Here is a 23082-nt window from a genome sequence, read left to right as displayed (position 1 = left end):
TCTGGGTTTGTGCACCTTGCCCAAGGCCACACATGCTGGCTGTTCTTCCTAGAGGCAGAGTAGAGAACCAAACATTCAACCTCTGGCTCCACAGCTAGATATCGAACTTAGGAAGCTATCCAGCCAGCTCCATAGACAACAGTGGTAGGGAAAATCACCATCCCAACTTCAGGGCCATCATACTATTTTCATTCTTCTTAAAGGCATGTCAGCAGAAAATGGGACTTCAAATTCTATTGCAACCTGGTCTCCTTCAATCTGCGCTCAATATGCTTCTTTCTGCTTTACAGTCAGCAAAACATTACTTAAAGTTAATCTACACCAGTGGAGATTTCTGCTGGCACACTGGGGAAATCTCTGGGAATACTGCCTCACTGATGGTGTTTATTCATTTACAGTGGTGCCTCGACTTGAGAACTTAATTGGTTCTGGAACTCCGGTTGTAACTCAAAATGGTTGTAAGTCAAAGCACCATTTCTGATAGGAATGCATTGAAATGCAATTAATCCATTCTGGCCGCAGAAAAAAATAACAAAAAATGACTGCAAGACCCATCGGAAATGCGATTAATCCCTTCTGGCTGAAGGGGTGGTGGTGAGAAAAGCAATCAAGCGTGCAAGACCCATCACAAATGCAAAGAAAGTAAAGCAAAAAGCAAGCAGAGCACATTAGAAATGCAAAGAAAACAAAGCAAAAAGCAAGCGAAGCAAGCAGAGCACATCGGAAATGCAAAGAAAGCAAAGCAAAAAGGAAGGGAAACACGCAAGACCCATCGGGAATGCAAAGAAAGCAAAGCAAAAAGCAGGCAGAGCATATCGGAAATGCAAAGAAAGCAAAGCAAAAAGGAAGGGAAGCATGCAAGACCTATCAGAAATGGGGGGGGGGGAACCCCACCCCCTAGACCCATTGAAAATGGTGAAACCCCCCCCAAAAGTAACCAACCCCCCCAAGACCCATCAGAAATGGGGGAAAACCCCAAACAAACAAACAAACTCCTCAAGACCCATCACAGCACAGAACATAACCACCCCAGCCCAAAACCACGCTGCAAAACCCACCCAGAAAAGTTTTTAAAAAGCAGAAAGTAGCACCTTACCTTACCAGGCAATCTGAAGCCTCCTCTGATCACACACTCTCTAACTGCTGGGGCAAAAGAGCTACAAAGAAGCAGCCTACTTGCCTACCAATGGTTAGCAATTTGAATTTCCCGCCTTCCCCCCCTGCCTTTTTGTGTTCGTAACTGGAAGCTCCAGCCGCAAGTCAAAGCAAAATTTTGCGGCCGGAACTGGTCATAACAAGAAATGGTCCTATGTCAGGATGTTCATAAGTCGAGGAACCACTGTATTATTTCAACTTGCATACCGCCCCATAGTGCAAACTCTCTGTGTTCCACTTCTGTAACATTTTACAGTCCATTGGTGGCCAGCAGAAGGATTGTGGGATTATGGCCTAATTATTATTATTACTGTATTTTACAAAAGTTATCAATCTGATTGTTCACTAACAATAGCTTAGAAAGCTACTCTTCACTACTATGTTATCTGGCCACTGAAACAGAACCAATGACTTCCAGTAAAAAAAAAAACCTCTTATGTTTTCACACACAACATACTGTATTTTTTGCACCATAAGACTCACTTTTTTCCCACAAAACAGGGGGGTGGAAAGTCTGTGCATCTTATGGAGCGAAGAAAACAGATTATATTTTCCTGTTTTCTTCTCCTAAAAAATCGGTGCGTCTTATGGAAAGGTGCGTCTTATGGAGCAAAAAATACGGTATATCTGAACACACTGGAATTACAGGCTACATTGCACGGGGGTTCAAATACCTAAACACACAGGGAAAAAATCCTTGGAGAAGATGTTTTAAAATTTTAATATAGAACAAATGTCACTGTCTAGCAATGTTAAAGATATAAAGGACTTCAGAGTTCAATAACAAATACAGAGTTGTTATTTGAAACAAAAATGTAACTCGAGAGAACAATCAGTTCAGTCTTCTAGCCGCAGTTATATTATGTGGTCATAACCATTCTTTCTCCCTTACATAGAGGTCTCAAGGCACACATTTTCAATGTATCTTAGCAGTTTCCAGATAATGTTTTATATTTCTCTAGCTATTATTTTCTGTTGAAAGAAAACTAGTAAGGGTTGAATCAAAAACAGGAAAACAAAAGGAAAAGGATCAATATTAACACTCTACAAATATTGACTTAGCAAAGTGACTTTGTTGTCTTTCTCCCAAAGGAAGGGATATTCAATGAATGACTTATTTAAAAGAAATTACTTGTAAAACTTATTAGTCTAAATAACAGTCAATATATCCAAGCTACGGCATATATCTACCAATTAATGTCTTTTGAACTGACTAGTTTTCAAGATATTTATTTTCAATTACCTTTCCTATACAACGTTGTGTGATACATAATCTTTCAGGCTACTTAAGCATTTAAAGTTCTAATAAATTATTCAATTTTGCATTTCTCAAACAGTCATTAACAATTTTATCCAAGAGTGCTTTTCTTTATGGGAAAATATGGTTTGTTCTAGCAAACCTTCACACCTGAAAAATGATCCTAAATAACAGGATGTCAGCAAAACCAACATTATATAAAAATGTTTACAATGTTTTGCAGCCAGAAATGTCTGTGTGCTATATTGCTACCCTTGACAAGCAGTTAATAAAACATAAGCTACATGAGAAAGAAAAATTGTTTTCTATTTAGAATGCAGGAGCTATACCTGGTGAAGAGCAGCACGAGTCAAACTACATTAACAGATGGAACGTACCTTTGTTGTACTTGCCACAAGCAGTTTTGAGTCCTTCTTGCAACAGGCACCCATACTGATGGCGGAAGAAACACGTATTTTGCAACTGGGCACTGAGGGGCCTTGTGAATATGATTTGCAATGATCTAAAACAGAATTTTCCTTACTTTATTTTTTTTCCTGAATATTTACTTTCAAAAGTACAGTGAGCTTAAAAGGGTGTGTGTGTCTCTCACAATTAATCTGCTTTGGTAAAATGATTTGTATACTTGCCTAAAAAGACTATATGCCCTACAACAGGTTGGAATATGCTTTTGATTTGCACTGAACTTGCCAAGTCCACTTGTAATGAAACACCAACTTTTCATCTGCCCAGTAACATTTGCGTTTAAATATCAGAGTCTATCTCTTAAAGTAAGTGACATAAGTGACTATCTCTTAAAGTAAGTGTGAAATTCTACTAAGATGAAGGTTCCTAATTTCAATTATTTGTTCCAATTCTAGCCAAACTTTGATATGGAATGGGCAGTCACAATGTTTGCCTTATCTGTGGCTTTCTTTTAATTTTTTCATCTGTGTGAATGGACAAAATCTACATGTACAGTCTTTACTCACCACTCTTTGTCTCTACATTATAGGGACGTTTATAATAATTACAGAAAGACAGAAGAATGGTACAAACATTGCCAAAATATTCTATAGAGGAAAAGAACCAAAAGGGAAATTTTACGTATTCAATGGCCATTGTAATCCAACTTGATATAAGTCAGACTGGTCTGTTCATACCAATCTTCTGACTCTAGAATTGCTTGAATATAAATGAAAGCGCTACTTGTATGCTTCGACTATCTCTTGCCTCTTATATTGAGTACAATTATAGTAGTTAAGTAGATGAGTAATGCTGAGATCATGAGTAGGCTAACTAAAATAAAAAAGGTGGAAACTCTTCAAAGTGAAGATGTTTTAAATCTCATTCATGCTGGGGTAGAGTGAAGCACAAAACTAAATGTGTCCCAGCAAAATTAACAAGGGTTTAAAGTTCTTTAGGTTGTTTTCATCATGAACAGTACTTGTGTCTTTACACGTATTCCTAAAGTCTTGCACTGAATGTAAAAGGGACCTGATAAATAGACAGATGATATCCCACAATGTGGACAATATCCTGTTGTGCAGTGTCTGCCTGTGGAATGGGTATGATGGCGGCAGCAGCAACAGCAGCTTGTCACAGATTAAAGTCTCCCTTTTGTAGCTGTGGGATAAACATGACTTTGTTGTATTGTGTGTGAGCAGTGACACTCCAAAATTGCAAAAGGAACTTTTAATCAACCACCATCAAGGATGTCAGTTCCACTGTGCAAGCAGAACTACGCAACAGGATTTTAGCCTGTATGTTCATTTCTCTCCATTTTGATGTGCACCTAAATTAACTAACATTAGCTAAAAGAAAATGCTGAGATGAGAACTCGGTTTGAACTGGAGCTTCTGGAAATAAGGACTTTCCTAGCATCAATGAAACAAATCTATGAATTGCATAAATAAGCACAGATCTCAGAAACAGAAAACCTACTATCGTATTTGCCGGCACACAAGGTGACCGGCCGTATAAGATGACCCCCCCCAACAGGAGGAGGAGGAAGAGGGGAAATGGGCGGGGGGCGGGCGAGCGAGTGCGCGGCTGGCTCAGCGGCGCGGGGCGGTGGGCAGCCCAGCGGCGGCTCAGGCACGGCAGCAAGAGGGTGAGGAAGAGCGGAAGAGGCTGAGTGGGCGGTGGCAGGAGGAGGAGGAGGAGGAAGAGGAAAAGGAAAACAGACGGGTGGCGGGCAAGTGAGCACGTGGCTGGCTCAGCGGCACGGGGTGGCGGGCAGCCCGGCGGCGGGCTCTGGCCGCTCAGGCATGGCAGGCTGTGCTTCCCTCCATCCACCCAGACCGACCGACTGCCTGGCTGCCTGCCTGCCTGCCTTCCTCCCTGGCCAGCGCGGCCCCACATCATTCAGTGCACTCGGCGTACAAGATGACCTCCCCACTTGGAGGCATGTTTTTGGGCCCAAAAAGTCATCTTGTACGCCGGCAAATACGGTATATTCAAGGTATCCTGGGGAAACTCATAGGATAGAGCTTTGCTGTTCAAAAAAATTATGAATACCTCTTTTTAATGTTGGTCCAACCCCTATTTTCCTAGTTGTTTTTGGTAATGATGTTGAAAGTGGTGACTCTGCCATTTCTGATGAGGTCTTGTGTTGACTTCCAAACTGCTGACACTTCAGTTTACAATTAGCATCCAGTTTCTCTACTGCATTCTTCAGACACTGCTCACTGAATGTCATGTATGATTTACAAAACTGTAAAGAAAAACAGACATATGCCTTGCTCTGTGTTTAAGAAGAAAAATAAACAAAGGCACAACTGAAGAAAAAAGATCAATAGATAAAAAATATTTCCTTTGGAAGCACAATTCTCCTGTTATTTTCATGAATTACATGGACCACTTTCCAATGACACCACAAAAAGGAACCATGATTCAGTAAGAAGATTAGGCAACTGGGAGAAAATAAAATGAAAAGTTACCCCAAGGTAAGATTTATATTGTCTACTAGGCACATTTGTAGATACACTGGATTTTTCTGCCCAGTTTTTAATAGTGATCCCTGCCAGCCCCTGTAGCTTCAGCAAAGTTTCTGCCTTCCATCCTTTCCACACAAGTAGTAGGCAATGGATCAAACTCAATGGAGATTTCTTGAAACTTGGATCAGGGGAAAGGATAACAACCACTTGCACACAAACTCAGAGGTTCTAGTTCTAAGCACTAGTCTGACATTCTCTCTATTGCTTTGCTGTTCTCTGGTTCAATTCACAAAGGAGGTCAAAGTCTCTCAGGGTGACTTGGTTCCCTTCATTAAGTCTCCGGTTTGTTCAACCAGTCCAGTCTGACACCCGAGTTCTCCCTCTCTCTCAGAGAACAAGGGGAAATATATCCATACTGTGGGCAGGTATGCTGGGATCATTTTCCAGGATCACTTGTTCCTCCTGTGTGTTGGTCATGACACCCCTTCTTCATCAGTGTTTATGTGGAGAGGAGGTTGATGCACCTTTCTTTCTCCTTTCTTTCCTTCCCTCTCTTTCTCACCAATAGGAGGATTGTGAAGGGTGGCCTATATTTGTATCTAGAGGCCTCTTCTTTAGGCACTTAAAATTAGACTCAGATCCCTTGCCATGGATCCTTATATATGTAGTCCCATTCAATCTGAACTTCTTCCTCAGAGGACCCCTTGGCCCAGTAGTTGCCTGACTGCTCCTCTTGCGTGTCTCACAAATCTTTGTCCTCAGAGGATCTCTCTTCTTCCCCTGGTCCTTCTCTCCCTGCGATTCCTGGGCTTGGGTTTCCAACTCATAGACAGAAGAGTCAGCTTTCGCCCATTGTTCCCTTCTTGTTCTGTGTGTGTGGGTCTTCTCCCCCTCCATCACAGGGGTATTCATCTCCATTTCTGGCCTAGGCATACCTGTTGTCATTGGGGTGACTGGTCCTCCCGGCTTGGGCACCAATCCTTCCCCCACCTCACAGTTATCCTCCTTGCTCTTAGTCTCCCATAGAGCTTCTGCCTCATCTGGCAGCAAAGCTGCTTTTATATCCTTGGTATAAGGACGGTAGACAAGTTCCATGGTAGACTAGTTCCAACCATTCTCCCAGGGACCATCCCCAACTCCCAGGATTGACATCACCACTCTGGCTTCCATTTGTGTTCCAGCATCTTGGGAAGAGTTCGCCACTAAGGCCACAGTGGCCTGTAAGCTCTCTGCAGCTTCATTGGTAGCAATCTGGTTGGGGGGTTTGGTCAGAGCATGTTGGCATATCGGCAAGGGAATCCATGAACCTGCCCATCTCACAAATAAAATACTTCTCTACAGATCTAAAAATAAGTTCTAATGAAGAATCCAAACCTCAAGATAAAATAAATAAACCCAATATTCACACAAATGAACCTTGTATTTCAGAAACAGCATACTGAGGCTTTAGCTATAGCCTAAAATATAATATTGTGATGGCTGGCTCCACATACTCAAGAAAATACTGGTGGCAAAAACAGAGGTAAGTATCGTTTATACTTCACTTGGTATTTTCCTCATTCTTCTTTACTATACGAAGTGCTATATCTTCACTGTGAATTCTGAAGCCAAAGTCTGATGCTACACAACACTTACATTTGGAACATGGAATGTAAGAGGTATGAATCAAGGTAAACTGGAGACTGTAAAGCAAAAAATTAAATCTTTAAACACTGTAACATGTGTTGTGAGGGATCAAGAGCAGGACTGGAACAGATACAGCTCTAAGAGAAAGGTAAGATGTAGCATAAGCAGTTAAGGGTAAGACATAGCACAAACTGCCGCTCCATGCAAGACAGAACTTTGCATACGACTTACACCACACTTCCTTTACACATGCATCTGAACGTACAAGTAGATGGATATCTTCTTACTGACCATAGAAATACCAGGCAGAATCCTGTTGGTACCTGATATGTGTTTAAGTTTAATTCTTTAACTCACTTTAGCAAATTGCCACTAACTAATGGGATCCCAGTTGTATTACTAAGCATTTGCCTGTTGTGCATTTACTGTATATGTGTGTCTTGGAACATGACTGATGCAATATCATTTAGCGATAATTTGCCATGTGGAATTATGCAATTTAACTTACAGAAGTTTAAATCATCAACAGGATTCTGGCAATTAGAAGAAGAATGTCTCACACACAGAAGATTATGCATTGTACTTAGGCAAAGTAGGGAAACTTGTCCAAGAACACTGATGAAGTTCAAGTAGGATATGTTCATGTTTTGTTTTGCCACAGATGTTTGTGGAAAGGAAAACAATGATAAGCTTGGATCCTAGAATGAAGATGAACCATCCAAAAGTATCTGGCTTCTCAACCAAGTTTGGGCTGGCTAATGAAGCATGGCAAAAAAATAGGTTCAGGTTTTTGCAGCACAAGAAACTATGAAGAATATCCAGGTGTTGTTGTAAGTGACTGGGTTTTCTTTTCTTTTCTAATTTTAATTTTAAAAATAACAAAATATAACAAAAACATATATGACAAATAGAATCACAACTTAAATATACAGTGTAACCCACCACCATTGGGAATATAAATTTATTCTAATCAATATGGTTCATCTTAATTTACATCATATGCCCCATCTCTTTCCAAAATATAATGATTCTTGTGTTGGGGTATAATCTTTATGTTTTGTAAATAGGTACTCTAGTGACTGGTTTTTCTAAACAGTGAGCGTACTTCAGGATTGAAGCATCGTTTTCTGCCAAGGCTTTAGAATGACCAAATCATAGGTTATGTCACAAGTTGCTTGACTAAGGTGGCCAGAAAGGTATTGACATTTGAATGGAGTTCCCACTATATAGCTAAGTCATATGAAGGCACTTATTATATGCTGAGCAGCAAGAGAAAACATACAGCTCCTGAAGTCCAGTTTCAACAAATGCATGCTCCATCATGTTTCTTTTGTTCCTAGCTGCCGTACGGATCTCATCCCCACTGCTTTACCAAGATCAAAACTAATATTAGATTCATTAGACAGAGTGCTAGACTGACATTAATACAATAAGGTGTAAAAATCATAGTGGCTAAACCTCTCATCAATAACTTTCTGGTCATTTTGTTCACTGTACCTTATAGTAGTTAAATTTCCCATCATTGTTCACTTCAGCTAGTTCTGTAATTGCACTGACTTCATCAAGAGTCATTTTTTCACCTCTCTGCAAAAGAATATCATTTTCAGTTACTGATAAAAGAAAAACACAACACAGTTGTTATACAGGAAAAAGCAATAGCTAAAAACTGTTAAACATATTGAAATGCTTGAATTACTAAAAGAGAAATTCAGATCTAATAATTTCCTGTGTCACTTACAGTTGTAAGAATTTTAGAAAGTTCACTATGCAGAATGCAGCCATCATTATCTGTATCTATTTTTGCAAATGCCTTGAGTAGTTCTGTTTCCCTAATAGGTGGTTCTTGTCTTAAGATGAAACAAAAATCATCAAAATTTAATGATGTGGTCTGGAGTGTCCAGTATTTATTGACTGTCTTCTGAGATGGATTTCTTCCACCTTGTTGAAGAACTGCACAACAAAGCAAAATATGAGCTGTTATTGATACTAAGTACAGTTTTCTCAAAAAAGTGATGAAAATTTTTGCCTGAAAGGACTGCTTTTATGGTCTAGTTAGTGCATTAGCAGAAGCAGAACTTCTTAGATTCAAAAGTTGATTAACATTAAATATTAGAAACATTAAAAGTGGGTCAAAGGTATCTATATGCTGTACACTGGAAAAGAAGGCCCAACCTACTGCTGAAGGCCTAGCTGAGCTCCTGTAAATTCAGCAGACTCTTGTAAATTTGATTGTTTAAATGACATGCCATGTTTAATAGATGACCGAACATGAAAACTCCCAAAACATTTCTTGGTGCAAGGAGAGGCAAACACAGATGGCTAAGCTGCTGCATTTTAATATCCAGTTCTCTCTGGCCATCCCACAGGTAGCTGCAAATGAAAAAGAATCCCTCCTAATAGCAACAAAGGTTTTGTTATTTATCCGTCACTTCATTCTGTTCATTCAAACAGATATTTTGGAATCCAGCTGTGTGATGAGCAATACAGGATATTCAGCAGATATCTGCAGCTGCCTTGACTTTCAGAGTTCTGTAATTAACTAGGATCAATTGGGGCCAGCTTTCTGAGTCTACGTCTAACCTGACCAATGCTTCCTGGCAAAGTTTATTACAGTCCTGTGCTAAACAAGTGTGGCTAGGAGTGGCCAACTGGCTCATTATACATCAATGGTTCATAACTGTGGAGTTCCTTGTGGTCTTGGACAATGAGTCCTTGAATAGTATGGAGAAATACTATTGTTTTGTCAGTTTTAACTAAAGCTTTGTTTCCCTTTATTATAATACAGTATTCTTATATACCATATCGGATATAGGTTTAACATTCTCAGATCCTCAAAAGAAGGGAAAAAACTTAAAATGGAGCTGGGGCTCTTTGAAGCTTTGGCTAAGCCAGATGGCCTTCTCTGTTAAGATGAGAAACTAAGAGAACAAACTTTTAACATGGATATACAGGAAAACACCTAAAGAATGCAGGCTGAATAGATAACTATAGCTAATATCTACAAGTTCCATATCTTCTCTGACCATTGTTTAGGCCAGTGGTTCTTAACCTTTTTGAAAGAAACGCCCCCTTGAGCCATTGAGGAAGTTATCATCGCCCCCCCTCCCTGCGGTGATGATATCATTCGTCTTGCGAGGTTCTCATAGGAATGCACTGTAATGCATTCCTATGGGAAGCTGCTTTTTGCAAGACAACACTTCCCGTGGAACGAATTACATTCGTCTTGTGAGGCAGCACTGTACTTTCTTCTGATATTAGTCTGAAACAGTAATGATTTTACCATTAATACATTAATTTCAACATGATATTTCCAAGATCCATCCAGAAAACATTTAAGAGGAAGTATTTATCCATTCACTCCTAGACTAGTTATTTTTAGTGCAAGAATTTTGTTGTCTCATCATCTTAGTTTCCACTTTTCTATGAAAGTGAGATCCTGGGCCGTATTTGTGAATCAATAAGCTTTGTATTCTGCTTGAACTTACAGTCAATTCTGCTCTGTAGCCTCAGTTCATAGGTTAAATACCAAAGCTGACCAAGTTCCTAACACAGAGATGTAACCACCTGCTGCTGCTTGATAAGGTGCTAAAGGAGTATGTTTCTATGACCACTTTTGACCTCTGACCCTTAATAAAAGTTCTTTTGAAACAGAGCATGACATAATAGTGTAAAGAATATGAAACAAAGCTTGCTTTATGTAAGGTAAAGGTAAAGGTTCCCCTTCACATTTAGTCCAGTCGTGTCCGACTCTAGGGCATAGTGCCCGTTTCCAAGCCATAGAGCCAGCGTTTGTCTGAAGACAGTTTCCGTGGTCACGTGGCCAACGCGACTAGACACAGAACGCTGTTACCTTCCCACCGAGGTCGTACCTATTTATCTTCTTGCATTTTTACATGCTCTCCAACTGCTAGTTTGGCAGCAGCTAGGACAAGCGATGGGAGCTTACTCCATTGCTGGATTTGATCTTACGACTGCTGGTCTTCTGACCTTACAGCACAAAGGATTCTGCAGTTTAACCCGCAGCACCACCATGTCCCTCTCACTTTATGTAAGATAGGTATTTAAATTCCAAAATCATGTATGGAACTATTGACCACAACCTAGACAGCTTATTTGAATTTCCAGAGTGTTGGCTATATTAGTCCGTTGTAGAAAATCATGAAGAGTCTTATGGCACCTTAAAGGCAAACATATTTTATTTGACAGAAGTTCTCATAGAATGTTGTCCACTCTGCCCATCTGAAGAAGTAGGCTGCAGTCCACAAAAGCTTATGCTAAGTAAAACTTTTTAGTCTTAAAGGTTCCATGAGACTCTTTGAAATTTATGTAGGCATTATGTACAGGTTGTAATTGCATACTGAAACACTTGCCTTTTTTCCTTTGAACAACAGCTCCCAAATGCTCAGTCCCAAACAATTTCTGAAGTCTAGCAATTTGCTGTCTGTGTGTCTATTTAGAAAAAGTACACATAAAACATCTGGTGGGTAGGTACAGTATTTGAATCTACTTGCACGGGTTACTGGATTGTGGTAAATGCCTGTAGGATTCTTTTTGCTATATGAATTTCCGAGGGGACAACCTTGTATCCTTCTATAACCCAATGTTCATTTTCTTAAAGTTAAAAAACAAAAAATAAATCAAGATATATATTGTAAAGTTCTGCAGCTTGGTATATTTATTTATGCTTTCTTTGAAATCAGTACTTGGTGTGAATTGTTAACTAGTCTCCTCAGAGTACTTTTAAAAGAAGTTTTTCAATCTTACCATTTAAATCTACCTTTCTAAAAAAAAGCCTTGCATCCTGATAACTGCCTATACATAGTATAAAGACATTTTAGCTAGGAACATTATGTTACAGTTCAGCAAACAAATATAGTAGTTTGTATGAAAGTGGGTTTGAAAAAAGTTGGTAAGTTACAGATGTGGAATTTATTTACTATTTGTGTTAATAATCGAACATTGTTGTAGTCAATGTCACTTTAGATATGGGCTTATAATGGGCTTAAACACACTTCCTTTTTTTAAAAAATAGTTCCACATATCTCTAAGAATATAATGATCTTGAACTCTTGTCTTTCCTAAGCTGACCTTGAAATGGACATTGCCAAACACTTGCCATATGCTCAAATGACACATGGACAGAGATGAAAGAAATAACATGGAAAAAACAGAAACATTTGTTCACGCAATTCTTATTTAAAATCAGGATTAGGGTCCACTAACACTGAGATTCTACACATCATAGTTCTGAAGTGCTTAAGAGTACTCTATAAATTAATGTGTAACTACATAGTACATTTTTTCTTACATTGGTAGCAATATTTAAATAAAAGAACAGTAGGAACTGTAATTATTAGGATTTTTATCACTGAATGCAGAATTCCTTAGACTAAAGTACTTCTTTTCTCATTCTAAACCACAGATGGGCAACTTGAGACCCTCCATATGTTGTTGGCCTGACACACTTATCATCCATCACCATTGGCTATGTTGGATAGAGTTGATGGGACTTGCAATCCAACAGTATCTGAAGAGTCACAAGTTGTTGCCTCTGTTCTAAATACAGATGGAAGACAACTTGCCATCAATCATTAAGACAAACAGACTGAAACTTGATCCAGACAAGACAGAGGTGATCCTGGCCAATCCAAAACCCAGTCAGGGAACTGGAATTCAACTTCTGCAGGAGAGGGTTGCGTTTCTTCTGACAACTCAGGCTCACAGCTTGGGTGTACTCCTGGACAAACCCATAAGCCTGGCTGTTCAGATCTTGGAGGTGTCCAGGAGCACATCTGCATGGTTAAAGCTAGTGTGCCAGCTGCACCCATTCCTGGAGATGTCTGCTACGGGTACGATGACACATCTTAGTTACACATCCTACCTGGATTACTGTAATGCACTCCATGTGGGGCTGCTTTTGAAAATAGTTCAGAAACTTTAGCTGGTTAAAATGCTGCAACCAGGCTGCTGACCAAAGCTGGTTACAACAGCTTCACAGGCTGCCAGTCAATTTTCTGGCTCATTCAAAGTGCTGGCTATAGGCTATGACCAAGTCCTATATGGTCTGGGTATAGGCTATCTGAAGGACTGTATCTCCCCATATGAGCCTTCTTAGCTCTTAAGATCTTTAGGGGACACCCTTCTCTCAGTCCTACAGCCTCCTCAACCACCTCTGGTGGGAATACGAGACAGGGTTTTCTCTTCAGGTTTTCCCAGGCTGTGGAACGCCCTCCGTTGGGAGGCTGGATTGCTGCTCACCTTGTCCTGGTAACATCTGAAAGCTATACTTACTTTTAAGAACTAATTAGCAATGAAGAGTTTGATTTTGGGAGCTGCACATCATCATAATTTTATGTGCATTTCAACATGTTTTATGCGCATTTCACTGTTTTCATTAATTATTTCAGAACTATTATGTGTTTGTTTTTAACACAATAATTTATTGGATTTTAGTTTGTTTCTTAATAATTTGTGAGCTGCATTGGGTCCCTTCACTGGGAGAAAGATGGCATAAAATAAATATGTACATAAGTTATCAATAGGTGAATGTGCAGAGATTCCCATACACATTTGGGTATGGAACCTGCTGTTGCAGAAGGAGATCTCTTTACAGACAAAGAATGGAACAGGGCCTCCATGGCCTCTAGCTAATGCGATCCATGGGCTGGGATGATGAGAAGTAAGATTTCAGTCATAAATCTAGGTGAATTTCGCCACTACAACATATCTTGTCTGGACACAAAAGAAGGTAGGACTATCAGTTTGACTGAACAGGTTAAAAGGGTATCTCAGCCAATCACTATTTGGAAAGGAAGCAATTAACCAGAGATAAGTAGGAGATTTGAAAGATTGGAGATGACAGGAGCATATTCAGATCTGGCTCTTTTGTGGAAGAGATTAGATGGAATTGGGCAGGTAGGAGTAAACCTGCATTTCCTAAGGGTGAGGAAAAAGAACCAGAAGCTGGCCAGATATGCTTTAGAATTTAAGGGAAAAGCTATTTGTTCATTCTGGAAATAACCATATTTTAGTGAGCAGTCCATTGGAAGAAAGCCTGGGTTGGGGAGAACAGATACTGAACCACCTGAAAACTGGTCTTTTCAGCTGTCATACCTGTTGTGTATAAAGTTCTGTGCCTTGAAACTGAGCAACCACAAAGCTGAGTGATTTGAAATGAAACTACCTTTTCAAATTCCAACTATTGCCTTGGCATACGTTTTGCCCCCTCCCCCTACAGAGAACCCCAAGGATTTAAAGGTTATCAAACTTAAACATTACCAGTGACAGTGATACTAATATTAACACTAATAATTGAGATGTCTTATCTGGCTACAGTGACGCATGCTTTAGTTACATCGTGTCTGAATTACCACAACATGCTCCGTACGAGGCTGCCTTTGAAAAATGTTTGGACATTTCAGTTAGTTCAGAATGATGCAGTGAAGGACACTGACTGGCACTAGAGCTAGAAGGAGCGTAAAACCCCCTAATTGTAACAATTCACTGACTACCAGTCTGTTTCCAAGCCCAATTCCAAGTGCTAATTATGACCTCTAAAGCCCTATATATTGTTTGGGTTCTGGCTATCTGAAGGACCATATTACCTTTTTCAGCTTTTAAGATCTTCCTGGGAGACCCTTCCCTCAGTTCTGCCATCCTATTTGGTGAGGGTGCAAGAAGGCTTTTCAGTGGCTGCTTCCAGGCTGTGGAATGTACCCACTGAAAAGCCAGCTCAAACCTCTCCTTCTTGCCCTTCCATCATCAGACAAAGATCTTCCTTTTCAGGCAGGCTTTCAAATAAATAAGTAGAGGGTTTAGGAATACAGTGGTTATTGAATTTAGAAATTTTTAAAATGTTTTAAAAATGCTTTGGAATTGTTTTTCATGGTGGTTTTAATATTGTTAGATGTTTAATTGCTTTTAGCATAGTTTTGTAAGGTGATTTTAATAGTCACTACTATATAATTTTAACTGAACTGTGAGCCACCTTGAGTAGCCTATGGATAGAAATGCAGCATATATAAGTAAGTATACTCCTCCCTTCAACAATGTTGAGATAAGGGGCGCTGGGCCCCCATGTAGTTCAAAATTCATTTATAACTCTTATGCCCCTCCCCAAAATGTAGCCACAAAGCATAAACACTTGATTAATACAGACCACACACATATAGACACACATAGAGCTGGAATGCCAGGAGAGGGAGCTGGCCAGGCCACTGCCGTCAGACTGGGAGCTGCTGAACCAACAACAACATGGGTCCCTGTAAGTCTGAGACCCAGACCCACCTTTCTCAGGCCACTTCTTGGAGACGAACAGCAGCACGATATTTATTTATTTATTTACTTTTAAAAAATCTGTGTATAACCAAAACCATGCTGCTCAAATCTATATAATTCAAAGGAGACGTACAAAGACACACACACACACACACGCACACACAGAGAGAGAGAGAGAGAGAGAGAGAGAGAGAGAGAGAGAGAGAGAGAGAGAGAGAGAGAGAGAGAGAGATGGTCAGGTAGCCTTCCCCCAACTTGAGAACCATTGCCTCTGTGAGTTAGTGTGGCAGAATTATTTAAAAACAGAACCTCCCATTAGAATTAATTTTAACAACAACTTTCTGTAGACCCTAACGATAAAGGTACCGTGGCTTCTACAGGATAGCTCTGCGAACGATACTATGCAAATAGGGTGGAAAAGGTTATATCTTTTCTGTGTGTATATTTTAAAAAGTGTCCCAAGGGGTTCTGATTTTGGTCTGTCAATGAAACAAACACCTCCCCAAAATTTTTCAAAGTAGTGGTGGTGTGCATATGTGTAGAAAGAGAGAAAGCTGCAAAAACTGCATTTGTACCTCTGTGGGGCTTGGATCAGACTATCCCCCCCTCCCTTGTTACATATACGGGAAATGACAATGTAGCAATGGTACGAGGACATTTACTCTATTGTGTACTTCAGCGAGCAACTTGATGACCACAATTTAGTCACAGTGAAAAGTGAAACTGAAAACATTCCAAGATTTCTCAGATCCATTAAAACAATTTACACAAACTATGTATATAATTTTAGCAGAGTCATTCTGTACAATCTATCCTCATAAAAATGTAGGGGGAAAAACTTACCCAAACGTAGTTGTTCTTTTGATTTAATGTTTTCTAAGCTGCTTTTAAAAACAGTTAAATAGGCTGCTCGGCAATTCTTATAGAATATTTCATCTTCATAATTCTGAGATGCTTCTGCCTGAGAACTTTCTGAGCCTGTTGGTTGTTCACTAGAGAGGGATGCATTGCTTTTCTGACTGCCAACCATCCTGTGAATAATGCAAACACATTTAGAGACTGCTTCTTTTATTTGCATACTTCAGTATCAAATCACCATCTGTCCATCCCTTCGGTGGGAATGTTCTCTGAACTTTATTGTGTTTCTGTTCCTGAAAAAAAGAGGAAAGAATTCAAAAATCTGTTTTAATTTGGCTGACTACTTTTTTAATGCACTGTATTTGTATACCAACTCTGAAGCCATTGTTATACATTACATTGGTGGCAATTTATGGTCTGAGCAAGGGATGGCTCACTCTCTCAATTCAGAATCCCAGCTCAGACCATGCACCAGCCCGATAGTCTCTAAATTGTTTTGCTTCTTTCTAATGGGACGAATACCAATGGGGGGCACTAATCAAGTTATCATGCTGAGTTTCGAAGGGAATAACCCACAAGATAAAGTTGTTGCAGTGCTACAGTTTTCTTACTCCCTAACAGGATCAGCACCAATCCCAACAATTCATGGTTGTGGCAAAGAGGTATCCTTGGGGCAGGCAGGGGGGAGATGTTCTTTAGCATGCTTTCCCCAGTATTGCTACTATCTAAGCACATCCATAGCTGTTAATTTCAATTTTATTATTAGTTTCAAATACAGTATAGGACTACAAGATTGCTTACGCCACTTATACAATTCTGGGCATAATCTAGATCAGGGGTCTCAAACATGCAGCCCGGGGGCCATTTGCAGCACCCCAGATGATAGCTTGTGGCCCTCGCCTTGCCTGCCCCCCCAAAGTGCCCACACGTCCTCTGCTGTCAAGAGTAAAAAAAAAAGCCTTGCCTTGCTCGCCGGCTCTCTCCCAAGACAGCACCTCTTGCACCCTCCATCCAGAACTGCAACCTGCCAGCCAGCCCACCTGTCTGTCGGCTAAGGAAACTCCTGGGCGGCTTCCTCGGGCTCTTGCTCCGCTTGGCGGAAAATCTGATGCGGCCCAGCCTCACCCAGACTCTGCCTCTAGCGGCCCCCAGGTAAATTGAGTTTAAAACCCCTGATCTAGATAAACCTGAGCACTTCCAATGTTCATCAATTTACAACCACGCATCTCAAATTGAGTGGGATTTGAAGTGGTTAACTTTGGTTATTTCATGCTCTCTTTCATGTGCAAACTCCTCTGCAACTCTTATGGGAGACCATGCATATTAACATAACATATATCTGACGTCAAAGTTAAATTTCAATCACAAGGAATATTTCATAACCTGTATGTATACCAATCCTGTACAGTGGTGCCTCGCTTAATGATTACCTCGTTAAATGGCGAATCCGCTTGACAATGAGGTTTTTGCGATCACTTTTGTGATCGTAAAACGATGTTTTAATGGGAAAAACTCGCTTAATGATGATCGGTTCCCTGCTTTGGGAACCGATTTTTCACTTAACGATGGTTTTAAAACAGCTGATTGGCAGCTCTCAAAATGGCCACCCACTGTGCAAAATGGCTCCCCACTGTTTTTAGGATGGATTTTTCACTGTACAGGCACCGGAAAATGGCCACCCTATGCAGGATCTTCACTGGACGATTAGGTATTTAGCCCATTGGAACGCATTCAACCGGTTTTCAATGCGTTTCAGTGGTTCCCCCGCTTGACGACGATTTCACTCTACAGCGATTTCGCTGGAACAGATTAATGTCGTCAAGCAAAGCACCATTGTATTTGGTCCACAGATGAATGCTACATACCACATTTTTTCTTACAACCATTAATAAGCTTTAAAAATCTTGTTGCTATATGCCATCAAGTTGTTTGTGATTTATGAATTAGTGATCTACAAAAACGATCAATAAGAACCCTGTTCAAGTATGGCTTCCTTTACTGTGTCAATCCATCTTATTTTAGTCAGTCCTTTTTTCCTATTGTCTTCAACTTCTTCCAGTATTTTCTTTTCATTAGTCTTTCATGATATGTCCTTGGTTTAGCCATTTTTTGCTTCTAGAGTGTTCAAGCTTGATTTGACCTAGAACCCATTTATCTGTTTTTGATGGTCCACGGTATCTGTAAAGCTCTTCTCTAATACAACACATTTTGAATGAATACTTCCCTCTCACTGGCCAGATTTTAAATGTATACATAGTAGTCAGGAATATAGTATGTTTGAAATCCTGTTGCATAACTTATGTCTGAGGAAGAATGGTGAAGACATTGGCAGAGGGTGATTTTTGATAACTAACAAGTCCCACTTTTGTCCTCTGGGTTTTCTGACTCCTGTGTAATCCATTTTATCATGTAGAAGCCGTGGGAACTGTAGTATGCAAGGAGAAAATGTTATTTGTTTGTCTGTTTAAAATATTTTTATCCTTCCTTTCCCCTTAAAAAATAATCCAAAGCAGATAACATAATTAAAAGACAATATTAAATCTAACAGCAAAAAGTATACAAATACTGTACTCAAAATAATCAAACAAATACCATACTAAAAATAATACCATACATACTAAAATAATCTTGGATGACATTTGTAGTATCATCCAATGGTGATGATTTTCAATAGTAAAAGACTCCTTCTTCCTTACACATGAGCTGGAAAAGCTACAGAAAAAAGTAGGAAGTTTTTTATTATTGCCCACTGCCATTGATGTTATCACTCTTCTGCAGGTATCAGTTACACAGCAGGATGTCAGCCTATTAATTATTTTTTCTCAAGTAACACATTTTTATACTTCAGAAAGTTCCTTCAGTGCCGTTCTTCAAAGTTCAGTTGTTTTCTGATTTTTTTTTACTATGCTCTTCATTTCGATTGGTGCTTGAACCAAGGTATATAGTGGTACCTCACAGGACGATTACCCCACAAAACGAATCTGCATGATGATGAGGTTTTGCGATCGCCATTGCGCTCCGCAAAACAATGTTTCCTATGGGCAATTTTTGCTGGACGATGTTTCGGTCCCTGCTTTGCAAGACTTTTTTTTTCCGGGACCAATGCTTCGCAAGATGACGATTGTAACAGCTGATCGGTGGCCTCGCAAAATGGCTTCCCTATGGGCGATCTTCACAAAACGGCTGTTTTTGGGACCGATGCTTCGCAAGACAGTGATTCTAACAGCTGATTGGCGCTTTGCAAAATGGCTTCCCTATGGGCGATTTTCGCAAAACAACGATTATTTTCCCCATTGGAATGCATTAAACGGATATCAATGCATTCCAATGGGGAAACGTTTTTCGCAAGACGATGTTTTCACTAAACAGCAATTTCAATGGAATGGATTGACATAGTCTTGCGGGGCACCACTGTACAAAGTCCTTAAAATTAGGATTTCTTCATTTTCAATAGTAAAATATGGGAATTCAGCTATAATCCTTTTTTTGTGCATCTTCTACTTCAATCTTCATAAGTACTTTTTTCATCAGCATCTTTTTTCTAATAGAATTGCTATTCTATAGCAGTAATATGATGTCATCTGTGCATCGTAAATTCTTGATTTTTCTTCCACTGATTTTCATTCCATCTGCATTTAATTCATTTTTCTGTGTGATATGTTCTGCATATAGACTGAACAGATGGGGACATAAAAACATGGGGACATAAAAATATAAAAACAAATTTGTCTGACATCTTTCTCAACTGGAAATATTCTGTTTTTCCATATTCTGTTTTAAGAATATGGAATATGGAATCAAAGAACCTTTGATTCATGATATAGTTTACTCATCAGTATGATCAAATGATGAGGTACATCCATTTGTTTTAGAACAATCCATAACTTTTAATGATCCATACAATCAAAGGTTTTACTGTTATCTGTAAAACACAAAGTGATATTCTTCTGAAATTCTTTAGTACACTCCAGTAACTAATGTATATTTGCAATATGATCTCTAGTGTCTCACACTTTTCTGAATCTAATTTGAATATCTGATATCTCTGGCTCCATAAATGGTAGAAGTCTTTTTTGCAAATCTTAAGCAACAAATAATAATGATGATATAGAGACATTTTAGATGACCTGGAAATCCTCTGAATAATTTGACTAGACAAATGTTTTTTTCATGTTTACATCTCAGCACATTACTCTTGCATAAGAGGGCTGGGCATGAAGATTATATGGTTCATATTAATGATTACTACCAAATACTCATTGTGCAATCAAGAAAGTATTCCTATTACTTCACTCATTTTTAATCTTCTTCAGGGCTGAACTGAATTTATTTATTATGGTTGGATGACCAGCTCATAAAACATATGTATGGCTAAAATATACAAAATGCAGTTTAAAAATTGTGTACTGGTTGTAAAATATGGGGAGAATCAAATACAGTGGTGCCTCGCTTAACGAGTGCACCGTTTAACGAAAAATCCGTATAGCGATCCCTTTTTGGGGATCGCTATACGGATCAGCCCCAATCGCCGCACTCGCTTTGCAACGATTGGAGCTCCGGCGGCCATTTTGGAGCCGCCGAACAGCTGATCGGCGGCTCCAAAATGGCCGCCGCATGACCCGAAATGGCCCCTATCAGCAAGGGGAGGGCGCGAAAACGCTGATAGGGGCCATTTCGGGTCATCCGGCGGCCATTTTGGAGCCGCCGATCAGCTGATCGGCGGCTCCAAAATGGCCGCCGGAGCGAAAACATCGCTGGAGGGGGTAAGTTTAAACACTTATTGGAACGCATTAAACTAAGTTTAATGCGTTCCAATAGTTTTTCCTGCCCCGCACAGCGATGTTTTCGTATAGCAAAGGTTAATCCGGAACGGATTAACCTCGCTATACGGGGCACCACTGTACAGCATTTTATAACTATCCTTTGAATCACTGGCTTGTCTAGGACAAACTGGTTTGGACAGGGTCTTTGGGTTATAGGGAGTCCTTCCTACATATTTGTAAAGATCTGTAAATATTTCCTCCCTTTGGTTGGGGCCACAACATTTCTCTGTGCTAGACAATAAACCACCCTCATGCTAAAACCAGTCATTTTGTGAACTCAGGATATATAAGGGAGAGCTCTGCCATTGCTGCTGCACAAAATTTTGCTGCAGAGCATGTAATAAGGGAGTCTTGATTGGAAAGAAGTAACTTGATGTAAAATTCATCAGGTCTCCCTGGATATCTGAGAATGATTGGGCTCAGAAGGCTGGCGCGTAGATCTCTATAGAAAAGACAGTACAGTAAGACATGACCTACAGTTTCCACTTGGCCATCATTACACAGACACAGGCAATCCAAGATAGGTATATGTTGAAATCTTCCCTCCATGAGCTTTGAGGGTAAAACGTTAAGTCTCGCTAATGTGAAGGCTCTTTTGGTCTTTGTTGACATTGTGCTCGTCAAATATGAAGATATTGTAAAGGCATTATTAGTGACAACACTGTATTTGCCTAACTGTCTCATATGCTCTTGAAGTTCTATGTCCCAGATTCTTTGTTTGAGTGCTGCTTTAGCACCGACATGCCCCATCACCAAAAGAAGGTTGGTGGAAAAACCCTTTTGCCTTATTTTTTTTTTTTTTTTTGTAAGTTGTATTTTCTATTCTGGTTGAAAGGAGTCCAAAAGTGACATCTGTACCAAGCCTTCTGAAGAGAGAAGCTTTAGCCAGTAATTAAACATATGGACTCTGGAGCATGCTCTTATGGTGATTAGGCCAGCCTCCAAACGAAGGGCTACATTAGGTGTACAGGGAGGTACAGTCAGAACAGATCTCAAAAATTTGGCTTGAACTACCTCAAGAGGACGTAGGTCAGATAAAGCAAACAAATGGCACACGTAGAGCTTTTGAGCAACAACTTTAGCCTTGAAAACCTGAATGGCTGATGGGATATGGTGACCCCCCTTTGGTGTGAAAAAATCTTGTTAATGCCACTGCACTTTTATGAACATTCAGTGCTGCATGCTTTATGTGGGGGGGGGGGGGGTCCAGGAGCCCAAGGCATGAAAGATTATGCTCAAGTATTTGTAGCTGGAAACATGCTCTGTGGGATGACTACTGATAGCCCAATTGTGCTTTACTCTTCTTCTACTGACCATGAGAACTTTGGTCTTCTGGTAATTAATTACTAACTGCTCTTGCTTACAGTAGGAAGAAAGTTCCCTCAAGAGTCTTCTTAGTCCCACACATTAATGAGAGTAGAACCGCATCGTCTGCATAAAGCAGCATTGATACACGACATAAGTGCAGCTTGGGGGGATGAAATTTATGCTTAGATAAATCTTCAGATATGTTATTAATATAGAAGTTAAACAACATGGGAGCCAGTATACAACCCTATTTGACCCCATTGAAAACTGGGACTGGATTGGATAGAACTCCAGCTGGATTACAGGTGGGTATTTTCATATAGTCGTCTCATTAGCAGAAGCAGTCATCTATGTTCGTAGATTCGGATTTGGCCCAAAGTTTATTTCTTGGGATAGGATCAAAGGTGGACTTAAAATCTATAAAAGCTCATTTTTAATCTTCTTCAGGCTGACTTGGGACTAATTATCTGGTGCATGTTAGTTGCAATGAAAATTGCATATGCCAGCTCCCTGAGCTGCCCACAGTGTGCTATGGCATATGAAAATCAGGTTCTGGGAGACCACTGAAAATGACACTTTTCTAGGATCTACTAATATGTGTTGAAAGATGAACCCTTCATGAAGCTAGCAGGTGCAGTTGACCAGCTGCCTGTGGGCAAGCAGCCAGCATATTCCGGATTAACATCTGAAGAGGCTTTTCATCTGATTGAAATAAATTTGATTATGCTTACATCGCAGCTTTGATGAGATGTATGGTAATGTTTGCTACCAGCAAAAGATAAAGCTTCTCCTAAGGCATGAAGCTGGCAGCACCACAAAGCTAGTGGTAGAAGAAAGTAGCTTCAAACTTTTGACCAGC

The 23082-nt window shown here is 39.9% G+C and overlaps 1 protein-coding gene across 4 annotated transcripts in view; it reads right to left on the bottom strand.

Annotated features, from left to right (window-relative positions):
* The window catches only part of EFCAB7 (EF-hand calcium binding domain 7), a 92070-nt gene that overhangs the window by 63435 nt on the left and 5553 nt on the right, over window positions 1-23082 (bottom strand). The window contains exons 1-6 of one of the 4 annotated variants that reach the window (XM_078392941.1): window positions 17133-20531; window positions 16078-17097; window positions 8696-8907; window positions 8455-8541; window positions 4913-5108; window positions 2791-2915 (exon numbers count right to left, since the gene is read on the bottom strand). In XM_078392941.1, coding sequence (XP_078249067.1) covers window positions 2791-2915; window positions 4913-5108; window positions 8455-8541; window positions 8696-8907; window positions 16078-16312 — 855 coding nt within the window. In that variant the 5' untranslated portion in view covers window positions 16313-17097; window positions 17133-20531. Of the gene's footprint in view, window positions 1-2790; window positions 2916-4912; window positions 5109-8454; window positions 8542-8695; window positions 8908-16077; window positions 20535-23082 lie in introns of those variants that run through there. The other 3 variants (XM_072997736.2, XM_072997737.2, XM_072997735.2) reach the window with 3 other exon arrangements.

This window comes from Pogona vitticeps, chromosome 4, assembly GCF_051106095.1.
Source record: "Pogona vitticeps strain Pit_001003342236 chromosome 4, PviZW2.1, whole genome shotgun sequence".
Lineage (NCBI taxonomy): Eukaryota > Metazoa > Chordata > Lepidosauria > Squamata > Agamidae > Pogona > Pogona vitticeps.
This window is presented reverse-complemented; position numbering and strand designations above follow the sequence as displayed.